The sequence below is a fragment of the Mesitornis unicolor genome, unplaced genomic scaffold (assembly GCF_000695765.1).
Source record: "Mesitornis unicolor isolate BGI_N332 unplaced genomic scaffold, ASM69576v1 scaffold14431, whole genome shotgun sequence".
NCBI lineage: Eukaryota > Metazoa > Chordata > Aves > Mesitornithiformes > Mesitornithidae > Mesitornis > Mesitornis unicolor.
In genome coordinates this window covers 43,045-55,369 of record NW_010164625.1, presented here as the reverse complement: position 1 = coordinate 55,369, position 12,325 = coordinate 43,045, and the positions used below count along the sequence as shown (strand labels likewise).

Here is a 12,325-nt window from a genome sequence, read left to right as displayed (position 1 = left end):
TGCTCCAGGGGCGGCCTCGCGTCCTTGGTTTCATCTGCCACTGCCCCAGTACCAACGTGGGTCTGCGGCTCCTCCCCAGGAAAGAGCAGCCTCGCTTCTCCAAGCAGCAGCGAATGAGCCAGGGAGAGGGCTGGAGTGAACACACACCATGAGCAGCAGAGCGGAGTCTGCCAGCACAAGTGGAATAAAAAAAACCCCTCTCCTTAGGGCTCCATCCGCCACCACGGACCCAAGCGATGGCTCTGTTCCTCGTTCCTGAGGCCGTGCTCACCCTGCAGGGCTCCCGCCACTTCCTTGGAATCGCCTTCCCTTTAAGCCAATTACAATAGAAAAACTCAAAAAAAAAAAAAAGAAAAAGTATAAAAAAATATAAAATAAAGTGCAGTGGTACGTTTTCGACAATATTCGCCTTGTTTTAATGAGCCGACGGGTGGATTTTGCTTGTTTCTTGTTTGGTTTTGTTTGGTTTTTTCGTTCCCAGTGAGCGGTATTTTACAAAATCGTAACTACGCCTAAAGCCATTTAGAAAACACTGAACATTGGCACAAAATGGAGAAGCCCACGAGAACGGACACCGAGTGAGGGGCGAGGGGGACGTGGGAGTGGTCGAAGCAGTGGTTACAAACTCCATGGACGCTAAAAATATCAAAGGGGATTGTTCCCTATCATCATTAGCACGTGGATACTAATTGCTACCTTGTTGAATCAGTGCCTTGGACTGAAATCCTACACATGAATACAGCTGCTTCCAGTTAAAGAGAGCTTTTCCCCGCGCCAGCGGTGGAGGAGGATGCGGGGACCCCTTTCTCCCCGCTCCTTCCGCAGGGCCAGGCACCGGCTGGCGTCCCGTTAGTTCTTCAGGATGGCATCGTAGGCCTGGTAGATGTACTGGGACACTTCTGGAGCGCGGCATTTCAGGGAGAGCTGCGGAGGGGAGGAGAGCGGAGGTGAGCGGTGCCGCAAAGCAAAGCAGGAGCTTCCTAAAATAATCTCCAAAATTCCTCTACAGCAGGGGTTGGGCAGAGCACAGACGTGGCTGGTGACAGTCACCCAGAATATTCCTTTTTTGGGGTTCTTCTTCCTTTGGCACCAACACCAAACTGCCTTTTCAGAGCTTGCTAGCAGAGTACAGGTACACGTGAAAGCACGCTCCCACTGCGGGGCTCCCAAATCCCTTCCCAAACGCAGGTGCCTCTGCAGGCAGGCAGGAAGGGGACACTGCCCAGACCCTGCGAAAGGGACTCGCTCAGCCTCACGTTGCAAACCCCAGCACTGAGCTGTGGGGCTTCCAACACCTCCCTGCTCAGCCCTGACGGACACGCGCTTGGCTGTCAGCCCTCGCTAAAGCAAAGATGGGGCTGGCAGCGTCGAGCCTCGTGCACACACATTAAATCACCTTCCAGGGCTCGCTTTCACCCCCCTGCTCCCCACACCGGGGCCTGTTCTTGACACTCCTGGAACAGCTTCTAAGAGGAGGAAAATCCTGCTGAGACACACAGGGCCTCGGAAGGGGAGCAAAGTCAAGGAGCACGGCTACGGGAGAGCAGGGCAGGACACCCCTTCGCACCCAGCAGCGGCTGAGGCCAGCGCAGACAGCCGGGCTGTGCTGCAGGGACCAGCAGGGCATAAATTTCTCCTTAGGAGAGGGGGAAGGGCGTCCTGGCAATGCTCTCTCGCTAATGTGTCTTGGCTTTCTCTCCGGGTAACCTTGGCAAGTAAGCGCGTGTCGCTGAGCGGGCGTTATCCCAGCTCGCTGGTAACAAAGCGGGGCGATTCTGTTGTTTCTCGCTTTGTTTTGTCCCAGTTTGGTGGGCATTCCCTGACCCCTCAGTGAAATTAAGGGGATCTCCCCCAAAACAGGCACGTTAGGCAAAGCAGGGAGATGGCTCTGCATGCCAGCTGAGTTAGGAGGACCCCAGCCTGCACCACAGGCCCCCCGCGGTCCAACACCTCACCGTGTAGTTCGGGTTCCCCGGCTGAATGCGGAGCTCGGCCAAGATCCAGATGCCGTTGGTGAGTTTCAGGGACTGGTAGAGCATGTCCTGACCCTCCACGTTCCTCTTGGCAATGGTGTAGACGTTGTTGTTCTGCAGTTTGCTGGAGACGGTGTCTTCAGAAAGAAGGAGGAAGAAAAACCACATCTGTTAATTCAGATTCATTGTCTGCGGAGACAGCAGAGCCCAGAGGAGCGTTCCCAGGATGCCAGCGCACAAGGAAGCGCTGACTTCTGTCCCAGAGGTTTCCCTGGGGACTGAAGCAGACAAGGAGGAAAAAAACTCCAATTTGCTTCCAGGGACCCACCTCATTCCCTGTATTTGCCCATCTTGCAGGGCTTTCATTTACTGCTCACTGCTCTGGATCGCTCAGGACTTCCTGCCTTCACCAACGCAAGAGCCTGCAGCTCACAGGGAAGAAGGACTCTGCTCTGTCTCTAACCCCCAAGAAGCCCCAGGCAGACAAACCCGGAGGAAGCCGAAACTCAGAAGATGAAGGGGGAGAAGAACAAAGATCCCTGCCCGAGGCTCGCCGGGGTGCCTGGTTCTGAGGCCCCATCCCAACCACGCAGCGCCCTCCCGCTCCTCTCTCACACACAGACGCTTCTGGCCAAATCAATGTCCTACAAGGTAGTAAAAATCCTTTCCTCTTTTTTAAAGCAATCACTTGAAAGGGTAAAAGCCCACGGACATCACAGGGCTGCAATACAGTTCTAACACCCTGCACGACCTCAGCACCGGCAGAAGACGTGCGATTTCAACGGCAGAGCTGTCCAGATGTAACCACCAACACGTTATTTCTAGGGGCCTTGCAGAGAAACAGGAACAGAAGCAAATATGCAAAACACAAAGAGCCAAGAAAAGCCAAGGCAACAAAACAGGGGGCTCTGGATGCCAGGGGGTTTCTCAGCACAGAGCAGTAAATGAGGCACGTTCACATTTTGGGTGGAAGGCTCCATATCTGATAAGCACCACTGGTAAATTCCCATCCCTGGTGCCCAACAGGAGACATCAAACTCCTTCAAGCTCTCTGCCAGGGCTGCGGAGGCACACACTGTCTATACCAGGCCATTATCAGCAGGTTAGGCACTTTGGACAGAAAGCAAGGGAGAAAAGTGGCCTTTAACCAATTTGCACTGAGAGCCAAGAGAAGGGAACGTGGGATCCATCTCAAGGAGCAGGACAGAGGCAGAGAAGCAGCACGAAGCAATCGTGCAGCTCTAATCCACCCCTGTGCCTGCAAACACCGCCATCCGCCAGCACTGGTGCCAGCTTTGAGAAGGGCCACAAGTCTGTGCTGGTGCGTGGAGGGATTAGAGAGGGGACAGCCGAGCCTGTTCATGCGCCAGGGAACGGCAGAAACAGGAGAGAAACGAGCCCACAGATCCATGCATGGATGCAGAGACCTGGCCCTGCTGCCTGTCCCCGTGGCAGCACTGATAACTGGATCCTCTGCCCACGGTGGGGGCTGAACCCCTTTGCTCCCTGTGCTTCAGAGCGGCTGTGTACAGGCTGAGGAGGGCGCAGGCATCCAGCTACCCAGACACACTCGGATTTAGGTTTCCTCTCTTCCCCAGTTACTATGGAAACCGGCAGATATCAGTAACTAATGAGATCCTTTGCTTAAAAACCCTCATTCCCTCTGTCTCCTCCTCCCACCTCTATTCCTCCTCTGTACAACAAACTCACCCGGACCAGGGAAGCGGGAGGTGCAGAGCAGTCCCCTGTTCGCTGGGAGAAACCTGCACCGAAGGGACATCGCCCAGCAGGCACGAAGCCCTTTTGCAGGGGACGCTGGTATTAAATCTGATTGTGCGTGTCCAGTTTTAACAGGCAGAGGTTAAACCTCGCTGGTCTGAAGCCTCTCTGGACGTGTATCCTGGAAGTGGAAATGCTGGCAGAGGTTGGAGGCTTTCTCCTGCAACCTCTATTCCTGCCAGGAGCAGCCTGCCCCTGCGCTGTCGATGCTGTCAGAACAAAGGCATTCCCCAGGGAGCAGGGGTGCAGGGTCGGAGACAAGAGCAAGCTGCAATTTTGGGCTGCTACTCCCTCACACAGGGGAGGGGAGCGCTCCTGCTGCTGGGGAGCTGTGCTTTGGGGGGCACAGCAGACGAGACGGGGCCGCAGAGCAGCCGCTCTTACGCCAAAGCTGCCAGCCGTGTGAGGGCACACACGTGGTTGGTTGAACAGTTAAGAGATTTCTGTGCAGGGACGTGCTTGTTGAGGGGCACAGGGAGGGAAATTGAGGCAGGGCAAGCTCCTAGGAAAGCCTGATTTCCCCCTCCCTGTCTGACCTCAGTTACACCCCGAAGGCTGCAAGAAACCCTAAAAAATGTACCCTGTCTCAGTCAGACACCTGAAGCAACCACAAGCAGGCTGGAGTGCTGATGCTCGGCTTGTCTGACTCCTCCTGCCCCCTCTCAGCACAGATTTGGGGGCTGGGGAGAGCTCACCCCCCTCTCCCCCAGGTAGCAGCTCCCATCCCTCCTGTGCTGCGCAGCGTCAGGATTTGGGAGATCGGGCAGAGTTGCTAAGCAACAGTGCCCGGCTGTGCCTGGCTGAAGGCAGGACCACTAATGCCGTGTGACAGCACAGCCTTTGGAGAAAAGGCATTCAAAAAGAAAGAGAGCTGGGAGCTGGGAGCTGAGCCCAGCCCTGCACAGCACCCACTGAAGCCCTGGTTTGTGCCCGGCTGAGCCGCGCTGCTGCGTCTGCCCACACACGCGGGGTCTGGCGATGGCAAACCAGAGCCACAGTGTGACCAGCAGGGCCAGGGAGGTGATCATCCCCCTGGACTCAGCACTGGTGAGGCCGCACCTCGAGTGCTGTGTTCAGTTCTGGGCCCCTCACTAGAAGAAGGATGTGGAGATTCTGGAGCGTGTTCAGAGAAGAGCCACAAGGATGGGGAGGGCTCTGGAGAACAAGCCTGATGAGGAGCGGCTGAGGGAACTGGGCTTGTTTAGCCTGGAGAAGAGAAGGCTGAGGGGAGACCTCATCACCACCTACAACTGCCTCAAGGGAGCTTGGAGAGAGGTGGGTGCTGGGCTCTTCTCCCAGGTGATGGGGGATAGAACAAGGGGAAACGGCACCAAGCTGTGCCAAGGGAGGTTCAGGTTAGAGATAAGGAGGAAGTTCTTTCCTGAGAGGGTCGTCAGAAGCTGGCACAGGCTGCCCAGGGAGGTGGTGGAGTCACCATCCCTGGATGTGTTTAAAGAGCGGGTAGACGAGGTACTTAGGGATATGGTTTAGGGGGTAGACAGGAACGGTTGGACGTGATGATCTCAGAGGGCTTTTCCAACCGAGCCATTCTGTGATTCTGTGTGTGTGAGTCCTTCTGCAAGACACAGCACCACCCGCATCGGACCTCACAGAGCAACTTCCACGTGGCTCAATGCTTCTTCCCAAAGCCCTCTTGAAGCACAGCGCAAGGATACAGAGAGATTACCCCAACCAAGGCCAGGGAAGCCTCACGCATCAGTCCACCTTTCAGGGCTTTGGTTTTTATTTGCTTTAATTCCCCCTTTTCCTTTTGCTTACTTATTTTAACCAGAGTTCCTTACCCTACCTCAATCCAACTAAACAGCACACGTGGAAAGAGAGGCATGCAGGGCAGAATGGCTGGACAAGGTCTCCTCCCTTGCACTGAAGTAATACAATTATTTTCAGCACCGCTTTCCTTCCAGGTAAAGCAAAGGACGTGCTTCAAACTTCTACCCACGCAGCTCAAAAACTTCACTTCCAAACTCAAACAGCCAGGATGACCAACTGGCAACAACAGGAGCGTTCACAAAGGACACACGCAACTCAGAACTCACACCAGCAAAGTACCTTTTGGGAACTCGGACCTTCAAGGCGTTTTGCAACAAGCACTGGATATCAGGAAGTAAAATTTAATCCCTGCATTCCGCGCTGTGGTGGCTGCAAACGTCCCCACGCCATTTCTAGTAACACCCGAACGGCCCTGAGCACCCAGCCAGGAACTGCGTTCAAACACCAAACGCACCCACAGACTCAGATCATTTTGGTCAATGTTGTGACAGTACGACATCATTTCCAAGATAAGTAATAAGTACAGGTTTCATAATTTAATAAACTAAATTTCATAATTTCATAATTTAATCCAGGTTACTGGATTTGCACACACAGGGAGAGAAAACCTTACCAGGGAAGCTTGCATACGATTGCATCCCAGGTTGTTTCAGCAAGAAAATCCAATTTCTCTTTTCTCTAACATGACCAAATTACTCGAGGGGGAAAAAACCAGAGTGCCCACTGCATAGCAATAAAGCCAGGTCCAACTCCGAACGCTAAAGGTGTCGTTTCACACCAAACTGTGGATCAGTAACAGGCAAAGCGAACCCAAAGTTCCTAGAACTGCTGAGCAGCACAGCAAATAATTGCCTCCTGTTCAATGGCATTCAATCTCCCTGTGCAAGTCAGCTTTGTCCGCCTTCACCCCGTGGGTTTGGGTAAGCAGAGTTAAAAAAAAGAAAACCATTTAGCTAATCTGATTTACACGTCTTGGCTCAATGTAGTGGTCCTTTAAAGTTTAATCAAACTTAGTGTGCTAAAAGACCAGCGTAAGCAAGGCAAAACAGAGCTTTAGGGCACGCTCAGTTGCAGGGGGAACCTCAGTTGGTTTAGTTGCACCAGCAGCACCTGGATTATGCGAGCTCTAACAGCCTATGAATCTATTTTCATGCACTAGACTCTTGCATTTTCATTTAAAAAGAACCCAAATCAATGAATTCAGCATTTCGTTAATAAGAAATGAGAATGCTGGGGTATAACCACGACCTCGTGTTTTTGTTACAAGTTGCATTTCTGAGCAAGGCCTCCTCCACAGCAAAATCATAACCTCTTCCTGAGAGGCACATGCCCAAAACAGAGCTCTGATGAATCCCAGATGTGCAGCACACCCGTGGCTCCACAACACACCTCCTGAGGACTCGCTCCTCCTGGGCCATACAGCTCTCCCCTCACCGCTGAGAACCTGAGCCCCAAATCCCTCACCCAGAATGAAGCCCTCATCTCTCACTGAATCACTGGGAACTGTGGGAATACCTTCAAGGATCCAGGACTCGCTTTGATGTTAGGAACAAAGATGCTGGAGAGAGGGATGGGAGCAGCAAGCTCAACCACCGAAGGGTACCTGCTCCTCACCCCGCAGTCTGGCCCGTTGTCCCAGCCTTCAGCTGGCAGTGCCGTGGTACCAGCAGCAGCCAAGGTTTCCGGCTGCTCTGTGCCCTGCTACGGGGTGAGCTGCCAGGGACGGGAGCTTTTCCTGCCATCCCTGCTGCAAACCATCAAAGCTCAAGTCAATCCTATTTGGCATGCCTTGTGGGCACGGGATGGATCTTTTCCCCACCAAGGCCTGGGAGCACAGATTCACGCACTGCTGGACTGTGCTTACCTCCTTTGTGTTTGAAGGAACAAAAGAAATAACCGGGGGAAAAGCCTGCAGCTTACACAGGAGGTGCTGTACGCGGCTCCTGCGCAGTGACAGCCAGCCCTGGGCGCACAACAAACTCACACACTTACTTACTTGGCAGACCAAATCCCAGCCCCCTAAAAATCCCTGTTCCAAGCCCATTTTCCTGTGGTTTAAAGGAAAAGAAATTCCAATTTCAGTTTCTCCATTGAAGAAAAATCAGCACTCTCTGTTTGGCTGCTCAGCGGGGCTCACCTTTGCACATCACTTCAGCCCCACGGCACAGAAACGGCGCGAATCTGAGCGCTCAGGAAAGCAAAGGCTCTTTGCAGCAAGGAGAAGGAAAGCCACGCGCTGAGGCTGCAGGACCACGCTCCCGTTCATCCCTCAGCCCCGCACGCTCTGCTGCTTCTGTCCGGTGCCCGCTGCAGCCGCGCGGCTCCGGGCCTGCCGCGATTCGGGCACCTCGGCTGGGAGCAGAGGTATTTTTAGCTCACAGCAAAATTAGCATCACTGGGCTGGAATTCATTGGTTACAGCAAAGCATGAATGGTTGCGGTGCATCCCCGAGCCTCAACGGCAGCTCGCCATCGAGTGGGTGGGCTTGGGCTAGGCATGAATTATGATATGAGGGGAGGGATAACGACTCACACGGCGGCCGCACACCTCTGTGGAGCTGGCAACTCGAGGAAGCTTTGCACCGGTGCTGAAGGGTTGCAAACACCAAGCACCTCCTAAGCTGCTGCTGGGAGCCGTTGAAACGTGCAGACTCTGCTCTGCGCAGCTCTGCCACGGCAGCCATCGTGCACCTTATTTTATGCAGCGGGGTGAAAGCTGCGCGCGGTGGCATTTCATCGGCGAACAACAGAGCTGCCGACAGCCCAGGTCGAGAGCTTTGTTCTGCTCAGGCGTCTCCTGCGAGAGAGTCTTTTGAACACGAACCCGTCTTTCTTCCACAAGGATCAAGTTCCTAATGATTTTACACATTTGCTATTCTTGGAAGAAAGGAGGTGTCTTAAAACAAGGCCATTTTCACCGGATTTAAGTGATCAAGACTGTGAATCTTGAAAGACAACTGCCCTATTGCAGCACGTGGCCAGATACCGCTCCTGCTCTGGTATAAACCAGCAGCAAGGTGGGTTCAGCTGCCATCGGAGCTAATCTCGTTTATTTTACCTCTGCCCTGTCCTGCATCACCAGCCACTTGCCACGCATTGAGAAGTCTCCATCCCCGAGGATGCTGCAGCTCAGCCCTCCATGGGGTCTGGGCCTGGCTGATCCTTGTACAGACAGGTTTGATGCTCTTCGGTTGGTACTAGAGGAGGTTACAGCTTGGATTAAAACAAAGTGAGCAGCAGACTGAGTCAGGGTTGCAGTGGCAGCTAAATTACCAGGGACTAAGACAAGCACACAAGATTTCCCTAGTTCTCCCTCCTGCAAGCTATTGGCCTGCTCCTTGCTGAAGCCCAGGTGGTGAAGGAAGGAAGCGGTCGGTCTATAGAGGGAGGAGGTGTCGGCAGCGGAAATACAAAAACAGAAGCTTCAGTGGATGGAAGTGTTTGAAATCTGTTTATGAGACGTGACCCACTTTCTCCCGTACATAAGCCAAAGAGGCTGGCAGATCCTGCACGCCCCCGAGCATCCGATGGTGCTCGGGAGAGGCGCTGCGTCCAGGGCTCTTGCTAAAGCTCCGGGAGAAGCCTCTTCTTGCCCAAGCCCTGGCAACGGCTGCAGATGCCACTGCAGAGAAACCACCCAGCGTGCCCATGGTCTCCTGCGAGCCAGTAACACATTCTCCACTGAGCATGCACCATTTCGAGCAGGCCTGGGCAAGCAGCCTCTCTCCTTCCCAGCCGCATCCTCTGCTCACCTCCATCACAACCCCCCAGTCCCAAACACGAGAAGTTACCAGCGTTGCTGATTTGAGACACAGAGAGCTCTGGATGGCGCGGTCAGGGCACGGCCGGGGCAGAAGGCATCGCCAGCAGCAGCACCGCAGTGCAGGGGCAGAGGCGATGCCAAGCTCGGTCAGGAGCAGAGGGAGGGCTGGGGGAGGTGCAGAGGTTGCTCTCATTTGAAACTCAACAGTGAAATCAAGTCATAAGGTCCAACAGCTGCTATTTTTTCCCCCCCTTCTTGCGTGCTGCATCTTTTATATTCCAAAATAGTAATAATTATGAGTACAAAGAGACCCGTGGTTTCTGTCTGCAACTGAAGCAAGAGGGTGTTCATTGTGTAACAGCAGACACGAGCGCATAAAAAGGTTACGGGGTTTGTAATCAATAGGGACACTTTTTTCCACTGTGAAACACAGCGGCTTTCGGCAGAATCACTTGGCTCCTGCCCAGAGCCTCCTGAACAGGAGCAAAGCTGCTACGCTGGCCCCATTCCACCTTATTTTTTTTCACACTCCCTCATCCTTCAGCAGTAGTAAGGTCATACGTACAAGTAGGATGCAACCAGAGGATTAAACAAAGAGCTGAACGGGACAGTGTGATCAAAATGCATCAGTATAGCAGCTAACAGCAGCAGACAAAACCTCTTCTCGCACGGCCTGTCCTCCATAGATGTCAAAACATTTTACAGTTGTATGCAGGGTTACTCTATCACAACAGAAAGAAGGTGAAGTGAGTGGCCCAGGAGCGCACAGCAGGTTAGGTCAGGGCTGGAACACCCTGTCCAAAACACACAGTCGCAGGACAGGACTGCTGCACAGCCCCAGCACCCAACTCAGCTCTATTTAAAAGAGCAGCTTTGCAGAAAAGCAAAGTACAAAAGAGAAGAGAATACAAAGTCCATAATGAAAGGTAAAATCTAAGACCTGGGATTTCAGATGTGCTGTCGTGGGGACCCAGCTAAAGTTTTTACTGAAATGAGCCCTAGGATCCAAGGCTGTTCTGTTCACAAGGGCAATACCCACCTATGTGTTAGCCACAGACAGTGCTGTTAATGAGGTGATGTCTGGTGACCACACATCAAAAGCGCCCTCAGCACGGCACAATTAAGCTACTCACCGGCATTCAGGTGACAGTCTTTAATCTGGAACTGAAGCTCATTTTCGTTTGGAATATCCTTCCACGTTGCAAGGAAGACCTGGCGCTCTAGAAACGAGAGAGACAATCAGCACTGCTGGGTCCTCACAGGAGCGGAGCATTAATTAATTCACCGCAGAACGACACAAGGTAGAGACAAAAAGCTCTTCTGGTCACATTTGGCCCTGCTGTGGTCAGATCCAGGATTTGCTCCTGTAACAACCTCAGTTTCACTGTAAAAGCAGCAAAGCTTTGATGGATTTTGGAACCCCCAAACCAGAGACTTCTCCATGTGAGCTGTTTACAAACCAAGAACAGGCAGGATTTGACAAGAAGGAAGGAGACCCACACATTTAGGACGATAATACAGTGAAAGCTGCTTTTCAAGCTACTTCCCAGCCAGTTCAAACAACAGTTTAATAACGGTGACCAGGAACACACAAATTACAATGAAAGTGGTATGGGAGCAAATCCTAGATCAATTTGAACGCATCTAACCCTTAAAATACCCCAAACCCTCCTAAAAAGTCGGTCTCTAAGAAAAAAGAGATTCACCCCTTGTCTGGCAGAGAGAATCAGAGCAGAGGACTTGGGTTCTGGTAACTACTGGAGTTGAAGGACGACACGGACAGGTGTCAAACCAGTACAGATCCATTCAGGCTGCTGAGATGCTCTGGTATGAGGGCCACAGCCAAGTCCATGTGAATCTCAGCCGTGGACACTGCACCCGGCTGGGCACTGCAGCACAGCCGGGCTGAAGGAGGCTGAGCACACACCTAACAGCACTCACCCATTTTGCCATCCTCTACGAAAAGCACGTTGAGAGGAATTAGGCAGCTGAAGTAAAAGACATCGATGTTGTTTTTCACAGCCACCTGTTACAGAAGAAACAGGGGGGTTAAAGTTTCGGTATCAGCTGGCAGTCCAGCGGGATCCCAAGACGTGGCGCAGTCTCATCGCCTGCCCCTGCACCCTGGGGTGCTCCCTCTGAGCAGAGGCCAGCTCTGAACGTGAGACAACCCGGAGAGATGCTGCTGAGCTTTCGGGTAGTTTCAGACAAGGATCAATCTCACCCTTTGTGCTCGCTCCGTTATCACTAAACGCTGCTCAACCTTCTCCCATCAACATTTCACTGTGCTGCTTCAGAGTCAGCAGCCGTGCTCTTTCCTGCTCCTGTTCAGCCTCTCCCTTCCCTCACTTCTTCCACCCCTGATCCACGTTCATCTCTCTTGGCTGCACAGCTACAAGCATGTCTGCCATATTGCACATGAGCTTCTCCATCGTCCCCTCTGCCACCTCACTCTTTTTAATTCCCCAGCTCCAAACCCCTGTGTATTCTTTATTTTCAGCCCCAGCTCTCAGCCACGTCTGAACACGCAGACTTCTCGATTAGCTGCACCTCAGCCTGGACACTTTCTGGAAAGCCTGGAGCTGGTCCATTGCCTGCACCTTCCTCGCAGCATCTCTCAAGTCTCCCACCTTTACTTTAGCAAAAGCTGGATAACAAACGTGTACTGGGTGTTGTGTTGACTCCTGGAAGAAGAAAGCCCCGCTGCAGAGCAACCGGGGCAGGTAAAAAAAGATCAGTCGACAAAAGACTTAATTCTCAGCGTCGTTAAACTCTGCCAGCTGAGGAGATGCCCTGGATCGCCTTTTATCACACGCGCCTGCCACGTTACCGACTAATCTCTGCTAACACAGAGAGCAACTTGCAGTGTTCCCCAGGCTGAGAGCTGATGGTACAGCAGGAGCAAAGTGGAGGCCTGAGAAAGCACGCTGTCATAACAAAGTGCAGGAAAAGGCAGCTCTGGGCTTTATTTCTATGCCTCTCACGCTCTCCGCACATCACCCCGCATAGCGATAGCCTGT

At 52.9% G+C, this 12,325-nt stretch overlaps 1 protein-coding gene across 1 annotated transcript in view; it reads right to left on the bottom strand.

Annotated features, from left to right (window-relative positions):
* Nucleotides 1-392: 392 nt before the first annotated feature.
* LOC104548375 (AP-1 complex subunit beta-1) overlaps nt 393-12,325 on the bottom strand; it is a gene marked incomplete at its 5' end in the record, with an annotated part of 54,880 nt that continues 42,947 nt past the window's right edge. Inside the window, 4 exons of the mRNA XM_010194380.1 lie at nt 393-924; nt 1,956-2,110; nt 10,439-10,525; nt 11,247-11,331. Coding sequence (XP_010192682.1) covers nt 850-924; nt 1,956-2,110; nt 10,439-10,525; nt 11,247-11,331 — 402 coding nt within the window. The remainder of the gene's footprint in view (nt 925-1,955; nt 2,111-10,438; nt 10,526-11,246; nt 11,332-12,325) is intronic.